Raw genomic sequence first — 24,910 nt, 5'->3', positions numbered from 1 at the left:
GGAAAGGTCTGAGCTCTATTTTTACCTAATACTCCCAGGTGTAGTGTTTACAGCAACAACAGAAAAAAAAAAAGTAACCAATCACTGGGGCGAAGACAAAAATAAGTTGAATGATTATGAGCACATTAAGAGGAAAAACATAAACCCATAACTTGGTGCGAGGATACTGACTGCATTTCTTAGGAGCCTAACCTCCGCATTCCTGAACCGTGACCAGAGATGATAAAGAAGTGTTGAGAGGAACAAGCGACCTCATTGTTACCTGGCTGTGCTCTTGAGCTGACAGGAGGCAAAGCCTGTGTGTCACCACACAGCAATCCCAGGCTAAGAACTGACCTCACCCCAGATGAGAAGTTTCTAGAGCCTGTTTCACAGCAGTCTTTTCTGCTTAGACATGGTCCTCTTTGTGCAGTGGTTGAAGTGGATTTAGCAATTGGTTTTGCTGAGTCTGGAACCTCTGTCATACTACATGAGGTCTGTGTTAATGGAGGACACAAATGGTTTCAGATGTGGACAGAAAAGACTGTGAGAGAGCAAACTAGAGAAAGAGGACCAAGAGAAAGCTCAGAAGGAAATCTGAACATTAAGCAACAGTTTGTTACTGACTTGTGATGCCAGTGTGATGCCAATCAGAATAGGTAGGAGGGTCTGTTCTGCTGCCTGGTTTGAATTTGTGTCTGAGGACACAATAATTGATGATAGAATTCATAATCTTTTGAAACAGTTCCAGAAATAGTGGTTGCTGAACTCAGTAGGGGAAAGAATTCCATTTGGCCCCACTCATATTTTTCCTCCAAGAGTAGTAATGGGGATTAATAAAAAACATGGCAGAGTAGAAATCTTATTAGTCTACCAAAGGTAAATGGGCACTGGCCAATTTGTAAAGGGAGCTAAAATTAAATTCTTAATATGATTTAATGTCAATTAAATGCTTACAATAAAGAATGACCACCCTGAAAATGAATCTATTTAATAGTTAAAATATAATCAAATTGGTCTGTTCTACAAATGTAGCCCTCCATCCTTCCTAATTAAATCCCTATTTTATGAGGTTGGATTTGCCAGATGCTTGGAATTTTTTTAAGTTTTGGAGATATGTCTTCAAAATGGAAGGGACTTTGCTATTTTTTGTAATAGGAAAATTGGCTTCTTGTCTTAGCAATTGACAATTAACTTCATAACCCTAGAGAATTTCAAAGACAAAATCCAACAAAAATCAGGAAAGAAAATTAAACAGCAAAAAGCATGATTTAGACAATTACAGAGAGACAGCATTCTAGTATTTTGTAATCAATCTATGTTGCTGCTCTTATTAGTTCTGGCAGGGCCACCCCCACAGAGAACCAGTGGATACTCCAGACAGCCCAGTGGAGTAGACGTGTGTCTGTGATATCCTCTGAATCATCCCAGGCTACTGAGCCCTAAATTAGATGCTGCATTTTAACAGGAGACATATTATCTCCAAAAAGAGGGACTGTCGCACAATGAGGTCATGGAAATTTTACTTTTACAGTGCAGAAAACAAAAGCATTTCCTTTCTCATTCACAATTCACAGCCTGGGACTGTTGTGTTTTTATTTTTGTGTGTTTTGGGTTTTTTTGTTTGTGTTTTTTTAACAAGCTAAACTGGCAAAGTGAAAATATAAGCAACTGGAACCTGACCTTGATTATCATTTCCCTGTGTTTCTTCAGGGTTCATTTTCTATTTCTTACTTTATACAAAACTGTCTTCTATAATCAGTTTTATAACCAGAGTCAATTATTTTGTTTTTCAACTTTGAAGAAGAAACTTCATGCCATCCCCTTCCCTCCATCCCATAAATATTTACAGGACATGTTGCTGGGTACTGAGATCATAAGGATAATGGATCCAGATCTTAGGGAGACAGGGGGCAGCTACAGAGGAAACATCATAATTATTTTTGGAATAATAAATGGAGGGTTGCAGTGGGCTCTGGGTTCACTGGGAGCACAAAGGAAATAACCTGGTGCCGGATGGAAGAGAAAAGGAAAAGGTAGCCAGGCAGGATTCCTGGACAATGTAACCTGTGACCCAAAGACCAAAGATCATAGCCCCTAACCTGGTGAAGAAGAACGGCGAGAAGGCTCTTCAGGCAAGGGAAGCAGGGTACGCAGAAAGGGGGCACAGTGTCGTGGTTAAGAAGCATAGGCTCTGGTATGTATATTTTACCACAATTTTCTTTGTTTTAATTTTTTTTAATGTTTATTGTAAGAGAGAGTGTGTGCGGGCACACAAACAGGGGAAAGGGAGAGAGAAGAAGAGACAGAAGCCCAAGCAGGCTCTGCACCATTAGCACAGAGCCCAATGTAGGGCTTTAAACTCACAAACCGAAGATCATGGCCTGAGCCAAAATGAAGGGTCAGTCACTTAACCGACTGTGTCACCCAGGCATCCCACCACGATTTTCAAAAAACCAGCAGCAGAGGTTTTGGAGGGAGGCCACTATACTTCACTTGGGCAAATTATTCACCCTCTGGGTCATTTCACAATCTGTAAAATGAGAAGCAAAATAGTACCTACCTCCTAGGAGTAAAACCCTTGGGACTTTAATTCACGTAAAGCACTTGGACCTGTGCCAGCTTTATAGGAAGCACTAAATAAATGTTAGTATTTATTATTCTGTATACAGACCCAGAGATGAGAGAGGGCAGGGCACCTTCAAGGGCATGATGAGTTTAAGTTTCCTTCTCTAAACAGGAAAGTCCAGTAGACAGAAGAAAGAATCCAGAAAAGAAAACTGGGCTGAAGTTTATCTTTAAAAGTATTTTTGAAAAAACGTTTGCTGTTTTCTTTTTTAGCTATACAAGATGATGGATGTTAACTAAACTTGTTGTGACAATCATTTCACAATATAGGTAAGTCAAATCATCACATTGTACACTTTAAACTTAGTGCCATATAACAATGATCTCTCAATAAAACTGCAAAACAAGAAGTATTTTAAAAAATTAATGACATTTTTGGGGCTCCTGGGTGGCGCAGTCGGTTAAGTGTCCGACTTCAGCCAGGTCACGATCTCGCGGTCCGGGAGTTCGAGCCCCGCGTCGGGCTCTGGGCTGATGGCTCAGAGCCTGGAGCCTGTTTCCGATTCTGTGTCTCCCTCTCTCTCTGCCCCTCCCCCGTTCATGCTCTGTCTCTCTCTGTCCCAAAAATAAATAAACGTTAAAAAGGCAAATGTAATATGTTTAAAAAAAAAAAAAATTAATGACATTTTAAAGATATCACTTTTTCCTCCCTGAGGTCCTCACTGAACTTTAAATGTATACTGAGGGTATATCTTTGAAGCCATCTATACGTCAACTACTACTTAAGAATAACCTGTCAGTACAAAATAATTATGTCTTCCAGCATGAAAATACCCCTTTACAAAGAGCAGGCTGATCCCCCCACTCTAACTACGACTTCTATCCCAACATCTGAGAAGGAGGGCACTTTTACATCTATGGATGCCAAACATTCCCACAAAAACCCGTATTTGGTTTCACACACCCCATTTGATAGTCTGTGACTAGAGGAATGTTACGTTATGATGCCACATGTTATATGGAAAGGCATGACAAGAGGACAATATGAGACAATGTAATGAGTCCTCCCCATAAAATAATGGTACAGCAATATTAGAATATTGGAGGCTTGAGTTACTTACCATCTTAGTTTCCTCACTGGAAAAGTAAGGCTAGATGTTTTCTAAGGACCCTTGGGACCTCAAATGTCCTGTAAACTACTTGATGAACAGGATGTCTGGAATCAAGGAAGAACAGAAAACCCTGAGTAAGAAGGAATATCTGTCCAATCCAGAAATCTGTCAGATAATGCTACCAAGGAATATTTGTAGGAAAGGGTGATATTTTATTTGGCTATTATGTCTCTAACTTTCCTAGAAAGATACACTACTAATTTACTACTCAGACTTCAGCTAACCTTTTTTCAGTCTCTATTTTGAGTGTAGTGCAGGCTACTGAATAGATAATGTACAAACAGATGAGATCAGTTGTTTGCTCTGATTGACTTCTAGCTCAAACATTTTTTTGCCTCATGTTGTTATGATTATATTGGCTAGAGATGTACTAAAAACTTTATCCCTAATCTCAGAAATGCTTCATTTGCATAAACAAACATTTCTCTCTGTCTTGGCACACAAGAGTAAGGACTGGTGGTCACATGTGCAGATCACACACCTGCATGGGATCTGAGGAAAGCACTAGAAACACAGAGCAGACTCCCAATAAGGAAAAGGGCTTTGGACTGTGGGTGTGAGGGTCAAAAGGATCATTTCTTTTGTCTTCCTATTAGACAACAATTTGCATAATTTCTACCCATCGTATGTGAAATACTGAGAGGCTTCCACTTCCTCTACACCTTCCTTAAGAAGTGGCTAAAACTCAGCACCTTCTTATGCCATAATCTCATTAGATGTTGATGCCAACATTGTTCACTTCTGAGAACAGAAATATCCTATTCAAACAGGTATTAAATCGTAAGCCTAGGCACTCTGAGGCTCGGCCCAGTCAGCTTTCTCACCTTGGCCCGAAATGCCCAAGCCACAGACACTGCCCATCCAGAAGTGTCCTGATTATAGTGAGACAGAACCAAATGGCAGCCTCCCACACAGCAGGCATTCTAGCTGGCCCCCAGGTTAGCCTGGGCTATTTTTATATTGAATTTGCCTTCCACTTGTTCAAAGCTAATCTCTAGGTACCAGGGAAACAGCCCTCTCAGGGGATATAAAATGATCATAAGACCTATAAATGTAAAGATCCCCAGGATGAAGGAGGGGGGCAGATTTTGAAAGCTAATTTGACCAACATCTTCTTAACTTGTGCTTCATGAATTACCTACAAATGCAGGCAAATGTGCACAACATACATATGTGTAGTTCTCACAGGGGCCTAAACCTTTTATTAGATTCTCTAAGAGTTCTGTGATTTGAAAAAGCTAAGAACTACATGATAAAAAATAGCTCTTTTTAAAAATACAAGTCAAGTCCCCAAGCCACAAGTAACAGGAAAACATAAAATGCATCACTTTTTGCTTTCATTTAAATATCTTTGAGGGGCGCTTGGGTGGCGCAGTCGGTTAAGCGTCCGACTTCAGCCAGGTCACGATCTCGCGGTCCGGGAGTTCGAGCCCCGCGTCGGGCTCTGGGCTGACCGCTCAGAGCCTGGAGCCTGCTTCCGATTCTGTGTCTCCCTCTCTCTCTGCCCCTCCCCCATTCATGCTCTGTCTCTCTCTGTCCCAAAAATAAATAAACGTTGAAAAAAAAAATTTTTAAATATCTTTGAGTAATGAAAATAACTCCAAATTAAAAGACAATATCTGCTATATATGTTCAGTTTGTGAAAAGCTATCTCACTTCAATAGTTCATCAAATAATTTTGACAACAGTATTCACAATTTGATTTTAAGTAAATTCATCCTAAAACCAGAAACAAAAAAAAAAAAAACAAAAAAACTTTCCTGAATGGAAAACAGTTTCCCAAATTAGGTACTGCTGCAGTAAATGGATCATTTAATTGAATACTTGCTGAATTTCAGGTCCACTCATGGTTGGGTATGTGGAGAATTCTATTCTAGGGGTAGCATCATTCAAAGAAGGCAGAAAACCTGTAACGGAATCTCTTTATCATTTTCCCAAAACAAACAGGGTTGCATTCCATTACCCCAGCAGCCATGGGCTTAACTGCAGCTGACCAAATTTGAGATGACCTCCAAAATCTGTTCTTAGTAACATTATGGTCTTCATGGAATTGCCAAAATGCCGGTGGGGGTTGGGGTTTCAATAGGGTTGAGTTTAAGTCTCCCCCCTCTGCCTGCCCTGTCTGCCTCTTGTTCACACACTACTAAAACTCTGTCACCCACGATACCCAGCTGTGTCATCCAACCACAAGGCAAGTTAACTGGGGTAAGAGCTGTCTATGGCTCTACTAAATGTGAAGTCTGAAGACTGGGACTTTGACTGAACCACTAGGATTCTGGTGTATGTTTATGATTATTATTAAGCCAGCTACCTCCAATGTGTAAGTTAGTTTCTATCAGTTATTTGACTGGGAGGGTACATCAACTGAGAGTTCTAAAAGAAGTTTAGGTTTAAATCTGATTCTTTCAAAATTAATTCTTCAGTAAGTTATATGGTATCTATAAAGAGTTGAAGACAGCCTCCCAAAGTGAGGTATTTTTATTAATTTATTTTCATTGCTTTGGCTAAAACAATCGGTATTTCTTTAATAACTCATTCATTAAGCCAACCCCATTTCACAAATAAAATCCTGCAAATGTGGGGATAGAATCTACTACTACTTCCCTCACCAATCCTCAGTACCTCCAAGCTGAATTACTGGACCCTTCCTCCACCTTCTCTTTGACCACACCCCCATCCATACACCAATACATGCACATCACACAGTACATATCCACATGCCTTTTCTTCAACGAAGCAAATCCTGTATTCTCTCCCTTAGTGAGATCAAACCCCGCACTGGGCTCCATGCTGGGTGCGAAGCCTACTTAAACACGCACACATACACGCACATACACACAGAGAAAATATTCAACGACATGCTCACACACCTCTTGGAAGTCTCTGCTTATTCAAATTGCATTAAATTTATCCTAATTTTGTACCAATATAAATAGAAATATTAAATTTAGTATACATAATATGGATAAAAAAGTAAGTTACCAATGAATGCTCTCTTTAAACTAGAACAAAAAATAAAAATAAAGTGCTGTGGGAGCCTTAAATGGTATCCAACATTCCTATTAATTGGGCTATCAATTTATGATCATCTGAAAAATCAGTTCTGCTTACTGGCAGGCTCTCTTTTTCAAAGAAAGGCTGAAAGACAAATACTTACTGATATACTGATACCGACTTGAAGTAGGCTGGTTGAAATAAACCAAACTCTACTTTGAGTAACTGAAGCTACTAACAGTGAACAACAACTCGTGCTTACTGTACAGACAGCTTAAGTACCCAAGAGATCAACTAAATAAGCAAAATTAAGAAGGGGAAAGGTGTTATTATGCAATTAGTACAGATCTAAAGCCATGTTTTGGTTAAAAATCTAGGATTATCTAATTACCTTCATTTCCAACCTACTAAGAGAGAAAAACAGAATTAAGTGTTCAAAGAATCCCTAGAGATCAACTAATCAATGGAACCCCTTCATTATCCAAATAAAGAGATGGGTGTGAACTGAGTTTGATCTAACCATAATCGTTTCACCCAAAGTGCACATGGAGTGGTCTCTACCTCCTTGAGGAGACTCACTTCACCCAGCCTCAGTGATACCAGGAAGTGGCTGCTATGCCTTTTCCTCCCACAAGCTCTTCTGCCAAAGATACTTCCTGCTCACATTCCTCCTACTGACCTGTGCTCATCTTTTTTTTTTTTTTTTAATTAAAGTTTAGTTGACATCAAGTGTTGAATTAGTTTCAGGTGTACAACAGAGTGATTCGACAATTCGATACATTATGAAATGCTCACCATGTAAGTGTAGTCACCATCTGACACTATACAACATTATCATCATATTATTGACTATATTCCCTATGCTGAACTTTTTATCCCTGTGACTTATTTACTTTATAGCTGGAAGCTTATGGTCATTCTTGGAGACTTTATTTAGCTACAGACTCCTTTGAAGCTTTCCTTAACCACTGTATCTCTCTCACCAACCTAACCCGGAGTGGCAGTTGAACATTCTCTGCTCTCTCAGAGCATCCCACACATTGTTCCTCAATCGTTCTTTTCACAATTCAAATACCAAGTGTCCACACTGGGCCACTGGGCTAATGCTGGGGATACAGAGGGAGAGGCAGCATTTCTGTCCTCAATGAGCTGCACTTCAGAGGCAGATGAAATAACCTGTTAACCAGTCCATCTGGTCTCATCGAAGGATGAACTATTAACCATTTTTGTAGTCCCAGAATCCAATATATGGCATACAGAGCTTAAAAGATGCTTGTTCAACTTCACCTTTATTGTGAAAATTGGAGTTTAAGTTATTGTTTTAATGAGTAAAATAACCCTTACGCAAAATTTAATCTTTAAAATGGAGGGTTTATTCAACTGCTCTTCATGATCCTTTTCTGACTTTTATGTGTTGAGGCATACTCATTTACAATTGTCACCAGATTTTTTTATTAATTATTCTTCACTTCATAGCATATTACCATGAGTTTATATTAAACTATGAATAAAGGCTAATTCAGTGGTTTCTGAGAAAGCAGGTAGCATATAAGGTCAGAACAGTATATTCCCTAATAGAATAACCAATTCAAGATTTCTAATACTTCTATGGTCAAAAATAATAGCAAATTCTGAAAATATAATCATATAGTTGAGAGATTATTATTATGAATTGTTCATATATATATGTATATAGATAGATAGATATAGATATAGATATAGATATAGATATAGATATAGATATAGATATATATAGTACCTAGCTCTGTATTAGACCAGGGATACTGAGATACTGAGATGAATAAGACATGGCCTTGGAAATCAACAAATCCTTGGCCTTTAGAGAAGTCAGTTATAGAAGCACTGCTACTAAGTAGAGGGTAAGTGAAATGCTAGAAGAATGGATGAGGTAGAGAAGGCACAGAAGGGACATGACCAACTTGATTGGAGGGGGAGGCAGCCAGGGAAGAAGATGTCACAAAATAAGTAATGCTGAGATTTTAGAAGACCTCCTTGGTAACTCCCCAACCAAAGGACAGGTCACATGTCCACATTTCAGCCTCCACAACCTTCCCTCTGCAACCATTTGTTAAGACTCTACTGAGCGCCAGGCCCTTGGATGGGGGGAGGGGAAGGTAGTTAAAAATTCTGCAATGAAGAAAACAAATTATGTTCTTGTCTTCACAGTGCTTATCTACTACTGTGGGGCTGGGGTTAAAGTTTTATCCTATACGCAAAAATCAACGGATTTTAAGTAGGACCAAATGTGTTTGAGTCTTGCATTTTAGAAATCTAGGTTTCTTTCTTGATTTTGAGCGAATTTTTCAGCTTTTTGGGGGTAAGTTTTATAAGCTCCCCCCCTACAGTCTGCCTTTTCTCTCTCTGCACTTTCCCATAAGCTAAGTTTTTATAATAAGTTCTACTTGCTCTATTTCCTCACCTCACTTTCACCCTTAACCTGCAGCAAACTGGCTTCCACCTCTACAACTTCATTAAACCCACTCTAGCCAAGATCTTCACTGCTATCCACCCAATAAACCCTGGGGGGGATCTTCAGTCTTAACATTTTTGGTCATTTAGCCACTCCTCACACGGCTTTCTGCTCATTTTAAACCTAATGCCTTGGTTTCCAGAATGCTCCTAGTCTCTTGATCTCCCAATGCTCTGCCCTTCCCTATTTGGCACTGCTCCCCAGGTTTCTATCTTTGTTCCTCTGCCATCTCTACAGACACTCTTTTCTCCCCTGCCCGATCGCACGCACGTAGTACTGGTTTTAATTCTCTCCTGAATGCAGACATCTCTCATGAATAAAGAGCTTAGAATTTCCAGCCTTGATTTCCCTCCCAGGCTGCCAGCAGGTAGAGCCAACTACCAGCTGGACATAGACACTTAGTATAATTTTCAATTTTCACCGGCTACACTCATCTCCCCATCTACAATCTGCTCATCCAGCAGAATTCTCAATTTCAGTTAATAACACTCCAAAACAGAAACTCAAGTAATTTTCTGCTGGTCCCCAGTATGCATTTAACCATCAAATACCAAGTCCATTGCTTGTTCCTCCCCCAGAATCTATTACTCCCTTTCCTTTGTATTCCCACAACCCCTTATCATCTTAACAATGGCATTATCCTTCTAAATTATTTCTCTACCCCCAGTCTTGGTCCCTCCTTAAAACAATCTTTTACACTCCAGAAAAATAAGAAGACTGCAAGCAAACTGTTGTAAGATTACAATTATGATTTTATGGATTTTAATGCAACAGCTCTGAATCCAGCTTAAAATAGTAAGAATGATCTGAATTGGGTATGAACAGTTTGGAGATGGAGAGTGGAAGAAACAGAAGAGAGAACAAACCAGGTTAAAATTTGGTTAACTAAAGAGAGTTCCTTCTTAAGACACATAAAAAAGTCCTTCCATGGACTCTAAAAGAAAATTGGTGCTAATTTTTTAAAATTCCCATAATAAGAACTATTTTAGAGTCTGGATAAGTATCATGTTTGTTTAAGATTGGTAAAATAGAAATCAGCTTCACTCGGGCTTCTGCTAAGCAGTGACTCATGTTGTTTTAGCTGGTGTTGACTCACTGCCCCACAAAGGATGACACAGCTTTAAATAGGCAGAGCATGGCCTGCTTTTTCCAATTACATACTTCCAGCAACTAGAAGAGGCAGGGGTCCTCCAGAGCAGAGCTTTCTGCAACTAAGCACAATTGAGACTTTACAAAAACAGTTGCCAAGTTGACCCTGTAATCACTGAGCTTTATAAATGAGGATGGAGAGAAGTTAAGTTGTGGTATGTTAAAAATCACAGGGGCCAGGCATCCTCTGTTTTTCAAAACAAAATCTGCGGAAACTTACAGTCAGCTCTTTTCCCATTTAATTGCTTACTCTATTGAGGTCAGCAAATGTTTTCCTTTAAGATTCCAATGAAAAGCCACAACAAGTGTGTTTTCAAGACTGTCCACGTTAACTTAGTGAGATAACGTAGGGGTAGCTACAACCGTGTTTGAAAGGAAGCTAAGGAAATGCCATTCTCATAATTGTTGCCACCTTTTCTCTGCTTCTGTACCCTTAATGTTTCCCAGTGAGAAAGCCAGTTTCCCCCACTGCCATGATTTCCACGCTGTTAACCTGACTGCTCCCAGAACACATGAGACCATGTTGTGGGCCTGAGTGGGTGACCAGGGGTCAGCAGAATGAATTCAGAGTCTGGCTCAACCAGTTGGTTATTCCTTATGAGGCTCTCGGCAAGACACTTTCCCACACTTTGCTTCCCTGTTGTACCACAGAGAGTGTTCCCTGCAGTCCTTACTCATGAGGAGTCTTTCATGATGCTTCATTCCTATTTGTAACACACTCTGAACTCCCTGACTGGTTAAGAATAGTTAGAAGAGACTCCTAAAGACACAGCAGTTAGCAGAAATGTCCGAACCATGCTGTTTATATATAACTACAATGACCGTCCAGTCTCTGTAGTTCTGGTGTCCCAAGAACCTAAGTTTATCAAAATGAATACCTTGCGAAATAAACACAAGTGCACACAGCCAGAGGCCATTCTGACTCTGACCTCTCCAGATGACACAAGTCCAGATGACAGTGGGCTCCGAAATAATTTTCAAAACAGGAATCCTCGCTCGCAGGACAATTTAAGTCGGCATTATGCATGGTTCCAAGATCACTGATGGATAAGGGCTATGCTTAGACTTAGGGAAGGCGAGGCATGGCTCAGGGGTCTGGATTGCCACAACCTACCTTATCGTATCTAAATTTTTGAGCAAGATTTGGAAAAAACTGATCTTCACAGAAGTATGGTCTAAGATCTGGATTAGTCTCTTGGTTGGTTTCAAATCATGACAAGGCAAAAACCTGACTGAATATTGGGAGAGAAAATAGGAAAAAGCCCCATTAATTCTCATGGAGTATTGTTTCTCAACTTGCATTAAGATTTCTTACACTGTAGCATTTTTCACAGAACTGTAACAAAAAATCCTACAATTTATATGAAACCACAAAAGACTCTGAATAGCCAAAGCAATCTTGAGAAAGAAAAAGCAAAGCCGGAGGCATCACAATTCTGGACTTCAAGTTATTTTACAAAGCTGTAGTAATCAGAACAGTGTGGTACTGGCACAAAAACACACACATAGATCAACAGAACAGAATACGAAACATGGAAATAAAGCTACAGTTATAAGACCAGTTAATCTTCAACAAAGCAGGAAAGAATATACAATGGCAAAAAAGTCTCTTTTTTTAATTTTTTTAATGTTTGTTTTTGAGAGAGAGAGAGACAGAGACAGAGAGAGACAGTGCACAAGTGGGGGAGGGGCAGAGAAAGAGGCACAGAATCCGAAGGCCCCAGGCTCCAGGCTCTGAGCTGTCAGCACAGAGCCCGATGTAGGGCTCGAACTCACGAGCCATGAGATCATGACCTGAGCCAAAGTTGGGCACTTAACCGACTGAGCCACCCAAGTGCCCCAAAACACAACAAATGGCATTGGGAAAACAGTTCCACTACATCCATAAGAATGAAACTGGACCACCTTCTTAAACCATACACAGAAATAAACTCAAAATGGATTAAAGACCTAAACGTGAGGCAGGAAAGCATAAAATTCCTAGAAGGGAACACAGGCAGTAATTTCTCTGTCATCAGCTGCAGCAACATTTTTCTAGATATGTCTCCTGAGGTAAGAGAAATGAAAGCAAAAATAAACTATCGGGACTACATCAAAATAATAAGCTTCTGTAGAGCAAAGGAAACAATCGATAAAACTAAAAGGCAACCTACTGAATAGGAGAAGATATCTGCAAATAACATATGCGATAAAGGGTTAATATCTAAAATATATAAAGAACAGATACAACTCAATACCCAAAATACAAATAATCCAATTAAAAAAATGGGCAGAAGGCATGAACAGACATTTCTCCAAAGAAGACATCCAGATGGCCAACAGACACATGAAAATATGCTCAACATCACTTATCATCAGGGAAATACCAAAACTACAATGAGATATCATCTCACACCTGTCACAATGGCTAAAATAAAATATGTAACAGGGGCATCTGGTGGCTCAGTCAGTTGAGCATCTAACTTCGGCTCAAGTCATGATCTCACAGTTCGTGGGTTTGGGCCCTGCATCAGGCTCATTGCTATCAGCGTGGAGCCCGCTTCAGATCTTCTGTACCTCTCTCTCTCTCTGCTCCTTCCCAGCTTGCTCTCTCTCCCTCTCTCTCTCTCAAAAATAAATACATCTTAAAATATATATATATATATATATATATATATATATATATATACACACATATATATATATACACATATACATATACATATATATAAAACAAGTATATACACGTATATATACATAAAACAAGTGTTGGTAAAGATATAGACAAAAAGAAGGGGCGCCTGGGTGGCTCAGTCGATTAAGCATCCAACTTCAGCTCAGGTCATGATCTCACAGCTTGTGAGTTCAAGCACCACATCAGCTCTGTGCTGGCAGCTCAGAGCTTGAAGCCTGCTTCGGATTCTGTGTCTCCCTCTCTTTCTAACCCTCTCTTGCTCACACTCCATCTCTCCCCTCCTCAAAAATAAATAAACATTAAAAAAATTTTTCTTTTTAAAGATGTGCAGAAAAAGAAGCCTCCTGTACTGTTGGTGAGAATGCAACCTGGTACAGCCACTGTGGAAAACAGTATGGATGTTCCTCAAAAAGTTAAAAATACAACTACTCTAACTCTAGTAATCGCACTACTGGTATTTACCCAAAAATACTGATTGGAAGGGACTATGTTTAGAGCAGCATTATTCACAATAGCCAAATTATGGAAGCAGCCCAAGTGTCCATCAATATCATCAATAGATGAATGGATAAAGAAGATGTGATGTATGTGTATGTATGTATGTGTGTGTGTGTACACATATATATAATGGAATATTATTCAGCCATAAAAGATAATGAAACCTTGCCATTTGCAATGACATGTATGCAGCTAAAGTGTATAATATTAAGCAAAATAAGTCAGTCAAAGAAAGACAAAAATGAACAAAAAAGCAAAGGAAAAAAAGAAAGAGAGACAGAGACAGAGACAGAGACAAACCAAGTAACAGACTCTTAACTATAGAGAACTGATGGCTACCAGAGGGGAAGTGGGTGGAGAGATGGGTGAAATAGAGGATGGGGATTAAGGATCACTTGTGATGAGCACAGAGTGTTGTATGGAAGTGATGAATCACTATGTCGTACACATGAAGCTAACATAACACTGTATGTTAACTATGCTAAAATTAAAAAAAAATTAATTAAAAAATAATTTATTGGAGCTTTCCCCAAAAGGAAGAAAAAAAATTATGAAGAATTATGTTGTGAGTCCAATTTCAAGGAATGAAGTGAAAAGCATATTTTTAACCATAGAAATCTAACTTAGTAGTTAAAGAAAGCAATTAATAAAACTAAATGAAAAGTTCTAAGAGCTAGTTACTAAGAACATCAACCTAAGGATTAAAAGATTAAAAATTACCCTCCCCCACTTCTGCCACCACCCCCTTCCCCCCAAAAAAAAGCCACAGGAAGATTTCCTGTTACTAATTGCTTAGATCTCACTGTCTTGGTCAAAATGAATGACTTTTCCAGCACGTTTTGTCTACTTTAAAGTACTGTTACCTAAGATTGCATGAAGGGCAAGAATACAGCTTTTAAATTAATGGGAAAAAAGTTCCTAACATTGCACTTGCTTCAAGTGATAACAAAATGTTTCAAACTATTTCTATCCACTCATACTTAACCCACCGATGCTTATTACATTAAAATAGAATAAAAATTACTGCAAAAGGAAAGACTAAATCAAAACTGAGTATCTGTAACACCTACTATGAGAAAGTTGTAAGTTTGCTAAGGAGGACACAATAATAATACTGTCCCTCCTCTCAATTAACCTATGATCAAACTGAGACAGGAAAACACTAAATCCATAATATACTAAATGTTTCAAGATTTAAACAATAGTTTTGGAAGGGCTGAGTGGGAATCATTATCTCATTGTGTGACCTTGGACTACTTCTCTGTGCCTTACTTTCTTCCTACTTCCCAGGACTGTTGTAAGGATTAAATAAGATAATGTATTTGTTAAGCTAAATAAGTTCTCAATAAAAATAGGCCTCTAAAAAAAAAAAAAAAGAAATGACATCATAGGACAATACGTGATTAATTGCCAAATGACCATTCTGTTATGACAGATGAAAACTCTCTGGCTACTACTGTTAAGGAAATTTTCTGGAAAGAAGTTTAGTCCTTACTTCTCTGACTAAATTTATTCTCTTTTGTTTGGCTCTTCATTTCCAGCTACTTATATATGGGTTTAGTTCCAACCACAGAGGTATTAACTTTAGTTACTGTGTAAACTTTTAGGTGTGGTAATGAGGTAGAGAAAAGTGTCAAGGGAAGAGATCAAATGTCATATTATTAACTATAATGCCAATTTTGTACTTTCAACATTTTTTCTAAGCACCTGTCAGATATCTCCACAGATCTGAAAATGTAAATACACTGATGGACCTTTGCATAAAGGCAAATGTATTGGCAGTGTTTTCTAAATTGATTTTCAATAAATGAAAACTGAATAGGAAACTTTAGAAGGATTCTTTTCTGTATACATTACAGATGTACAAAAGTAAACTTTGTGGCTAACCAACCACAACATTTAACACAGATGTAAAAACTTCTCTCTTATCCATAAAGATAATCAGCACCTTAACTTAGAATTACTAAAATGGTATAAATAAATCTCAAGTGTTTGACAATTTTAAAAATTCTGCATACTTTAGCTTCCTGTCCTCTCCATTGTGTGCCTGTCTGCAGTCATCATCTATCAATCTGAGGGATCACAAATGGAATGCAGAGGTTTAATTAGTTTTTAAGAGTAACATGAGACAAGGCAGCCGGTTCTCTGAGTGATACTTAGTATATGTTCTTCCACCCTTGGAATCACTGAGCACTTAATGCCTGTCAAAGGGACAGTTTTACCTATAATATTCACTTATTCATAGTGATGTAACACATTTGATACTGAAAGAATGTGTCATAAACCCCAGATATTTAAGATGAATATGTGGTGAAACCATCTACTACTTTCTTTAGCTCCCATTATAGAGACCAAAGTAACCAGATGCGTTATTATTTTGTTCTGAAGTTCATCCTCTAGAAATCACAAAGAAACGGGCACATGAGATTCCATGGGTGAAGAGTGACATTGTACAAAACTCACTAACTCCAGTAACCAGAACACAACAAGAAACTGAAAGCAAACAAGCAAACCAAGAAACACTCCAGAAACTGAAATAAATGCTATCAAAGTCTTGTGTTAGATTATGCATTCTGGGGGCGCCTGGGTGGCGCAGTCGGTTAAGCGTCCAACTTCAGCCAGGTCACGGTCTCGCCGTCTGTGAGTTCGAGCCCCGCGTCAGGCTCTGGGCTGATGGCTCAGAGCCTGGAGCCTGTTTCCGATTCTGTGTCTCCCTCTCTCTCTGCCCCTCCCCCGTTCATGTTCTGTCTCTCTCTGTCCCAAAAATAAATAAACGTTGAAAAAAAAATTAAAAAAAAAAAAAGATTATGCATTCTGGTCCTCTGAATAGCATTTTCTTTACACAGTCCTCACAACCCTGATTATCCAATGAAAAGTAAATCATAAAGCATGTTAAAATAACAACATTAAAAAGAACATAAGTATGACTAAAGGGTTTCAAGACTGCCTTGGGAAATAACAACAAAAATATTTAAATTACTAAAGACATAAAACAATACACCAATGCAGGCTATTTACTATGAAGGCAAGTAAACTTTCGCATCCCAATAGGGTGCCTTTACTACACAGAGCACTGTAAATTATACTGTCTTAACGATGACAGTCATTCATTAAGAAAAGGTTCATTTCTGTCCTAGGTAGGGGTATGCATGACCTTATAGTTTCATCCAAAGAGGCTTAAAACAAACTCTATCACTTAAATGGATAACCTTATTTCTGAAATTTTCTTCTGAGAAACATTTTATTCTCTTCCTCTGCTCCATAACATTTAACTTTTATTTTTTGCTAGAACTGATGATATCTAGAGACCACAGATTAAGAAAACAGAGAGTAAGAACTACTTCAGAAATGAAATAGTTTGATTTAAGAGTGGAATGAGAAGGCATTTTGATCATATGTGAATTAAATGTTTACTTTAGTTACAATACATTTGCAAAGGTTCAAATAACACCTCAGGGACACTGGTAAAGGAAAAATGTTTTCCAATAGGTACAGACATAGTTCTAAGAAAACAGATAGCCTCAGTTAATACCTCCAGGCAAAGTGGGATTTAACAACTACCTCTCTTATTTTAATTTAGTAGCCTTCTGATTATTTTTCTCCTGACTATAATAAAATTTTGCTTCCAAAAAATCATGAAACTTTGAAAATTAGGGAATAGGTTTTATAAACTCAGACCAGATTATGGATATTAAACCATTTTTTATATTTGGTTGATTTTTAAAAAAATCTTTTTTAATGTTTATTTATTCTTGAGAGAGAGAGAGAGAGCGTGAGCAGGGGAGGGGCAGAGAGAGAGGGAGACACAGAATCGGAAGCAGGCTCCAGGCTCTGAGCTGTCAGCACAGAGCCAGACACGGGGCTCAAACCCAAAAACCGTGAGGTCATGACCTGAGCTGAAGTCGGACACCCAAACGACTGAGCCATCCAGGCATCCCAGTTTATTTGCTTGATTTTTTTAAAGGAAAGGGAGATCAAACAATAAAATAAGAGAGAATACTGAATATGCATTTTATAGTATATAAAATACATCAATGTAGAAGAATTGAGAAAAAAAAATCAGTAGAGGTAAGTTTGAGAAGAAAACAGGAAATATTTCATAATCACAAAACATCTCCCCCAAGTTATTTATTAATTATATAGAGGAAAATAGTAGTTCACCAGTAGAGAAACCCGGCAGACACCATTTTAACCAGGTGATCAGAGCCAACATCAACATCAGTGAGACAGATCACCATCATGTCCCCTCCAAATATAGTGCACTTGAGAAAGGCCCAACATCATCCTGTGGAATTCTTACCCAAAATGCACAATCTCTATCTAACCATGAGAAGATATCACACCAATCCAAATTGAAGAACTTCCTACAAAACAAGCAACCAGTACTCTAAATGTGCCAAGGTCATAAAAGATAAGGACAGACTGTCAGAGATTGGAGGTTTGGGAGGCAAAATGAAGTTCAACATGGGATCCCAAGTTCAATTCTACAACAGAAAAAGTGATGAAATCAAGTTAAATCCATGGTCAACCATATGCACCCCTGTTAATTTTTCAGTTTTGATAATCAAACTAGGGTTATGCACAATGTTAACATTAGGAGAAACTGAAGGAAGTTTACGTGAAATGCTGTACTACTTTTGCAAGTTTTGCAGAAGTGTATTATATCAAAATAGAAAGTTAAGAAACAGTTATCTATCCTCATGAATGTGATCCCACAACGCCCTAGATCCCTGAATTTTTGTGAATACATTAAGGATTAATGATCAGGGAGAAGAGAGCAGGTTAAAAATGGACAGAGCAACTGGCCAAATGTTTAGCCAAATGACATGATCAAAGGAAACATGCCAGATGTTTTCCAACAGCTCCACATATGGAGGCACCTACACTCAGCAGGGGCCCCACTGTAGAAAGAAACCAGAGACACTGACTCTGGTTTTAACCATAACATAAAAATGACCCATAAATATCTTATCCTCTCATAAGAATCCTATTTTGATTACTATTTCTGAATCTTCTAGAAAAAGTTTTCAATAAAAAGTTTCTGCCCCAGATTTTAGTGTACTTCTGTATATGTCCAGAAGCTCACATAGTCCTATATAAGTACTTAACTGAACAAGAGTTTGCACCTTGAAATAAACGTTTTAATTAATTTCCATCCAGGAAAGTACCAATAAAGATGGCGCTAAGAGTTGCTAAATTTAGTTTTTTTCCACAAAGTACAATAGTTACTTTCTAATTATCATTAATTCCATTTTAATCAAATCATTCCTGTGACTATGCACAGTTATAATATTACAAAACAATATCCCCTTTACAAAAATTTTAACATTGCTATAGAACTAGAATTCCTAGGATAACCTTGGTTAGCTTCTTTTATTTGTTTTTGAGGAAGAGCTGGTTCTCTTCCTCTTCTATTTTTGTTCTCTCTCAGGAAGTTTATGGTATAACAAAATGAACATCAGAAATACTTATGGACATTTTATACTGTACACTCACCAAAAAAATCATATATATTTCTTATGTATAACTTAGAGAACCTTTCAAGATAGCCAGCTTTATCTTCAGCTACCTTTCATTCTGTAAGTGAAATAATTTTGTATGTATGTTAATATTTTCACTCTGGATTCTGAATAAGGGTCTAGAAGCTTAACCTCTCTAAAAAGCACAGGACTGTAAAGACAATCATTTAACAGAACTAAGAATTTACAATCCTTCATTCTCTTTCATCATTTACAAATAGAATGTAAAGATAGAATGTTTGTGAAATAAGGAATCACCCTTCCTACTCACAACAAATACTTAGTACTTGAGTCTTTTTCCTCCATGAATAAATTTTGGGGATAGGTACCAAAAATATTTTACTCTCCTCTTTACATCAACAACTGTGATTAAAAGTGATAGCAGTAGGGGTGTCTGGGTGGCTCAGTTGGTTGAGCATAGGACCCTTGATCTTGGCTCAGGCTCAGGTCATGATTTGGGGTTCGTGGGATCGAGGCCCAAGTTGGGCTCTATGCTGACAGTATGGAGACTGCTTGGGATTCTCTGTCTCTTACTCTCTCTGTTCCTCCCCCACTTGTGCTCTCTCTCTCTCTCAAAATACTAAACTTTATTTTTTTATAAGAGACTCTTTCTTTTCAATGTTTATTTTTGAGAGAGAGAGCTTGCACAGAGAGAGGGAGACAGAGTATCCGAAGCAGGCTCTGCTGATAGCAGAGAGCTCGACAAGGGGCTGGAACTCACAAACCGTGAGATCATGACCTGAGCCAAAGTCAGATGCTTAACCAACTGAGCCACCCAGGCACCCCAATAAATAAACTTTAAAAGAAAAGTAGTAACAGTAATAATACAAGTACAGGGTCGTATTAGATACAACTCTAAGCAGTTGAAGCAACTTACCCAAGGCCACATGGTAATAAATGCCACAGATGATGTGTGGGGTCCAGGAGCCTGACCCCAAGCCTGAGTAACTGGCAAGTACACTTTATTCTGGCTACTTAGTTTAATAAAATAAAATGGGCAGTCCCTACAGAAATTAAAGTAGCCACCCAGCTTCCCTGTTGAAGAGTTACAGGGGGAGGCATGTAATGGAGCAGCCATTACTCAGCTTTAGCCAGTGCTAGCAGGTAGCAGCAGAGGCCTGAGTCGCTGGATCCTTTATTTTTTTATTATAATTTTTAATGAGAAGCTGACAGTCCAGATATACATCTGAAGCCCCTTCATTTCAAAATGTTGCCACTTATTCCAAGTTTGTTGTTTTTTTTTTTAATAATCCTATTGGTCTGAAAGACAAAGGGCCACATTCTCAAGGTAGGGACTTTGTCTTATCCATTCTTGTATTACTGAAGCGTAATGTGTGACTGGCACATAGTAGGTACAAACACAGTGACTTCTGTTGTTTAAAATCCTGCCATTTTATCTTGGCCATTTTATAACCTTGGTAGGAATTCATTAGTTTATTCAACACATCTTTACTGAGCTACCACAATGTACCAGACACTGCTCTAGGCACTTGGGATACAACAGTGAACAAAAGAGAATAATGAAGAGAGAGACGCAAAGAGAAAGAGAGAGATTGAGATTTTATTTTAGTGGGAAAAATAGGCCCCCCAAAATCAAAAGCACATAAAGTCAGATAGAGTGGAGGCTTGGAAAATGAGAAGATGGTTTGGTCTGAATTGAACCTTTGCTGCTCAGAGCTCAAGAATGATGATACAATAGTCCGTGTTTCCTAGTGCCATACTGGTCACTCCTCCACAAATATGTTGCACATATGTAAGCAATTTAAAGGAAAGCGTATTTTTGAAAGAGAGAGTCCTTTCTTCATAAGTAGAACAATACGATCTTGCTCCTTGGCTTGAAAGGAAGTATTGATCAGTAGTTAGTGAGTCAAAGGTTAATAACTCGGTCCTGATTATTTCTGTTATCAGACTCATGATTGATGGTGTCCTCCGGCTCCTTGTAAATACAGGAACTTCTTTTTGATTGTTGTTACTGGGAACCAAGGAATTAAGCTATTCTCTTGTGATTTAGTTGCAGGGGACGGGGTCAACTATCTCCTGCATCAGAGGGTGAGTGGTACAAAGGTTCCTATAGAGAGGGTGCACACGGTCACCAGAAATGAAAACTTGGAGCAACATAAATCTAACTGGCAACCGTATGACAAAACACTAACTATGACACACAACTCTTTTGCTCTCATGCATTATCATTCCACAAGACCACATGCTGAGTTAATGGAACTTCTCCTCCAGTTTGCTTTGGAAACGGATGTAGTTTCGGAAGGCCCAAATGGCACAATCTGGCTATTGCTCCTAGACAGCTGCTGGGAGTTACAGACAAGACAGCTACACCAGGACCATCTAAAAATGCACAAACTAGGCCCTGCTTCTCATCAACTCACTTATATCTATTTAGTTATTCATAATCTGAGTAATTAGAGTCAAGGATAACGTTTAAGAAAAGAAAGCACCCTAAAGACAAGTAGCCTTTAAAACAATGTGCTCCTAAAGCTGGAAGAAAAATGTTATTTTCTTACTGTCTTAACATAAAAATAAGATTTCACTCAACTTGCTCTTTTTAGAAGAAACAATATTGTCTTTGTTAGTCAAGCCCAACATAGATCTCATGCCAATGTAGTTTGTTCTTCTCATGGATACTAGCCAAAAGGATATTCCTTGAAATAAAATCACAATCTGTTGAAAGCCTCACCAATCAATTAGATTAGGAGACAGAAGTATTCATTATCACATAACTAATGATAAAAGTATGGGAAAATGTAAATGAAAATGAGGATGCAAAAAAGCACATCAACCCTCAAACTTCCCACTTGTAAAGAAAACCATTCACCAGTGGATCCATAGTAAACAAATAGCCACATTTAAACAAGCAAAACTTCCCCTAAATATGAGTCAGATATCAAACCATCTCACTTATTATTGTAACACTTTTGTTCTGCCCAGGGAACTTTCCTAAGGGTCTAACATCTTTGTTTAGTTAATGGAAGTCACATTGGCCTTGATCTTGCATCAAACAGATGAACACTGATACAGAGTAATTTGACATAGATCCCTGCTTTATTAAATCTAAAATACACATAATGAGATGATTATAGACTTCTGTTGACCCCAAAGAAATAAATTATAATTGCATTTACAGCACTGGGTCAACATCAGTAATAATAAAATAATACCAATATATTTATACAGTTGAGTGGTTTTTAAAATCTAGAAATAAAATTGTCTTTTAGAAGTCTACTCAGATTTACTTTTTAGAGACTCTCTCCAGCTATGTTTTAGCTCAGGTGGCATGCAGTTAATAAAGAAACTCAACAGTATTCGAGGATTTAGGATAACGTATTCAAAAATTTCCCCTTTTCTGTTTGTATCTCATTTCCAATGATTTTTTTAAAAATAATCTCCAATATGTCAATGGGTGAATTTGGCAGAAATGAGGCATATGCCTACTTATCATCAAGTTGTATCAAGAACATAGCTCCGCTGCTAACCTCTGCTAGCCAAGGACCTTAACCATTGCCGGCTGAGACTTCGTGCACTTCCCACTTTCAATCAAGGACAATACAAAGAACAGGAGGCTCACTCAACTAGTCCACCAAAACTTGAAACGACAATGTGACGGTGCTCTCACGCCCTGGCAGAAAACACAGCTGGGAGGTGAAAGCCCCAAGCCCGGGAAACCTCTGCTCCCTTCGGAGCAGCTCTGGGTACCTGCTGCCCGGGTGGCTGGCGGCGGCCCTGGGCGCACAGCGCGGCTCGGAGCTGGGCGGCTGAGAGCGAGCGTACGAGTGATAGGCGGTCAACACCACGCCGCCCGAGTCCTCCACTTCCATCGTCAGCCGTGCATGTCCCCGCTCCGGCCCGAGAACAAAGGCGGGGACCAGCATGGACCAGCGCACCGGGGCCCGGTCACCAGAGGGGTGGTGTGGCCGGTCCAGCTCCTAGGTAGGGGCTGGCTCCCGCAGCTGTCAGGGGCGCCCCGGGAAGCCGGCCCCGCCCGCGGGGCAGCCCTATTAGCAGGGACTTAAAGACACGCCCACGAGCCCCGCTGGGGGTGGGGGCGGGGAAAATGCTGGAGGCGGGGAGGGCGGGGGGCGGCTGTTAGGGCCGGGGCTGGGGGTGGGTGGAATCCCTGTTTCTAGGAAACTGGAAACCCGCTGTGATCCTTCGGGGCTTGGGCTAGCAGCTCTAGCAGTTCTTGCTTTGTTTCTTTTTCTTTTCCTTTTCTCATCTCCCCCCTCCTCCCCCCCTCCCCCGCCCCCCCAAACGGGACGCTTATCCCATAGCTAGGAACATTTCCTGCCTGGCAGCAAGAAGTGAGAGAAAGAAACCTTGCCTTGGGAGCCTGGGCAGAGAAGGAGAGGGGCCCGGTCTACAACGTGTGGTCTCCGGAAGAAAGGGAGTAAATGTGACACTCTCTCATTTAAAGCATTCACATCAAAAATTGAAGAACCGGATTACGTTGCTGTGTACTTGCTCAAGTTACAATAAACTTGATTTCCTTTTGGGCAGGTAACTCCCTCTTACAGCAAGCAGAAAACCTCCTTCCCTCACCCTCAATACCACTGCAACCAGACTCTTACCTCACCCCACATCCCTTTCCTCCCAATCCTGATCAAATTAAGATACTGCTTTCAGTTTGTCTGAAAATTAGACTTGATTATCTGGGCTGAATACATGTTTTTTTCCAGAGGTCTTTATTTAGGGGAGAAAGGTATGGCAGGGAAGCAGGCAAAAAGGGACATAATCAGAAATGATTTTCAATGATTTTACCTATATAAGACTAACAGCACAAATGGAAAGACAACATACTTTTAACAATTTAAAAAGGGAACCAAAATATGCTAGAGGCCCACAATGACTCCATTTTTCACACTATGACAGGCTGTTTTACCTGTTGTCTCTCACACTCCCCTGGGAGCTAGGTGGGGGGGAAAAGAGAAGACAGTTTACCCCTTACTGAGGGGTGACCTAGGTCATGCTACTAACATCTCAGAATGTTTCTGCATCTGTGAAATGGGGAAAATAATATTCTCTTCATGGGGTTAAAAGCATCACATACATGGTAGGTTCTCAAGACCTGTTGGTTCTCCCTGCTACTTCCTTCACATTATCAAGAGAGACATTTATTTTCACTGTACTTTCAGAGGTTGGGAAAGAAAAAAAATTCCAAAATGCTTCTTAGAAAATATTTTGTTGATTAAAATGGTTGGATGACTAAAATACCCTTTATGTGTTGGATCCTGTTCATTAGCTCTTTAAACAGTTCAAAGGGATCAATAGTATTATCCCAATTTTATCAATTAAAATTTACCAAACATCAGCGTATGGAAAAGGCACATACAAAGAATGCTTCATTCTTCAAAAATTTCAGATACAAAGATGTATCTGTTTACCTACTGTGTTTGATGCCAAATGTATCAAAACTAAGATAATACTTTCTTAAAATGTAAAATAAATTCATAATGTAATTATTGAGACATATCTAAAACTTTGGGACCAGATAGGTTTCAGAATTTATAAATATGTTTTATTTTAAACGGTAATTTGATACCATTTACTATAGTTTGGGACAGAACTCTTTATTCAAACTTTATTCAAACTATAAAAGCCTCACATTTATTCAGATCAGGTTTGTCACCAAGTAAGTTTTGGCACTAAACTTTTTAAAACCATGCAATTTTTAAGGCTTTTTGCATTTTGGAATTACCATAAGGAATTACAGTAGTGGAACTTTTTCTGGACATGGAATTTTTCTCCTTGGCATTTTTTTTTTTCCTGAACTATAGGCTCGGAATTTTAAATACTTGCAGGGCATCTCCTTGTGAATATTTTGACCATAACTCTGCCCCAAGATGTCCAAAACTACAGT

At 39.0% G+C, this 24,910-nt stretch overlaps 1 protein-coding gene across 7 annotated transcripts in view; it reads right to left on the bottom strand.

Moving 5' to 3' along the window:
* ARHGAP28 (Rho GTPase activating protein 28) overlaps positions 1-23,022 on the bottom strand; it is a 195,267-nt gene extending 172,245 nt beyond the window's left edge. For 3 of the 7 annotated variants that reach the window (XM_030336436.1, XM_030336439.1, XM_030336440.1), the window contains exon 1: positions 22,750-23,004. In XM_030336436.1, coding sequence (XP_030192296.1) covers positions 22,750-22,925 — 176 coding nt within the window. In that variant the 5' untranslated portion in view covers positions 22,926-23,004. Of the gene's footprint in view, positions 1-3,668; positions 3,764-22,749 lie in introns of all 7 variants that reach the window. The other 4 variants (XM_030336441.1, XM_030336437.2, XM_030336438.1 and 1 more) reach the window with 4 other exon arrangements.
* Between the last annotated feature and the right edge of the window lie 1,888 nt (positions 23,023-24,910).

The sequence above is a fragment of the Lynx canadensis genome, chromosome D3 (genome assembly GCF_007474595.2).
Source record: "Lynx canadensis isolate LIC74 chromosome D3, mLynCan4.pri.v2, whole genome shotgun sequence".
Classification (NCBI taxonomy): Eukaryota; Metazoa; Chordata; class Mammalia; order Carnivora; family Felidae; genus Lynx; species Lynx canadensis.
Note: the sequence above shows the minus strand (reverse complement) of the source record. Positions and strands in the feature narration are given on the sequence as shown.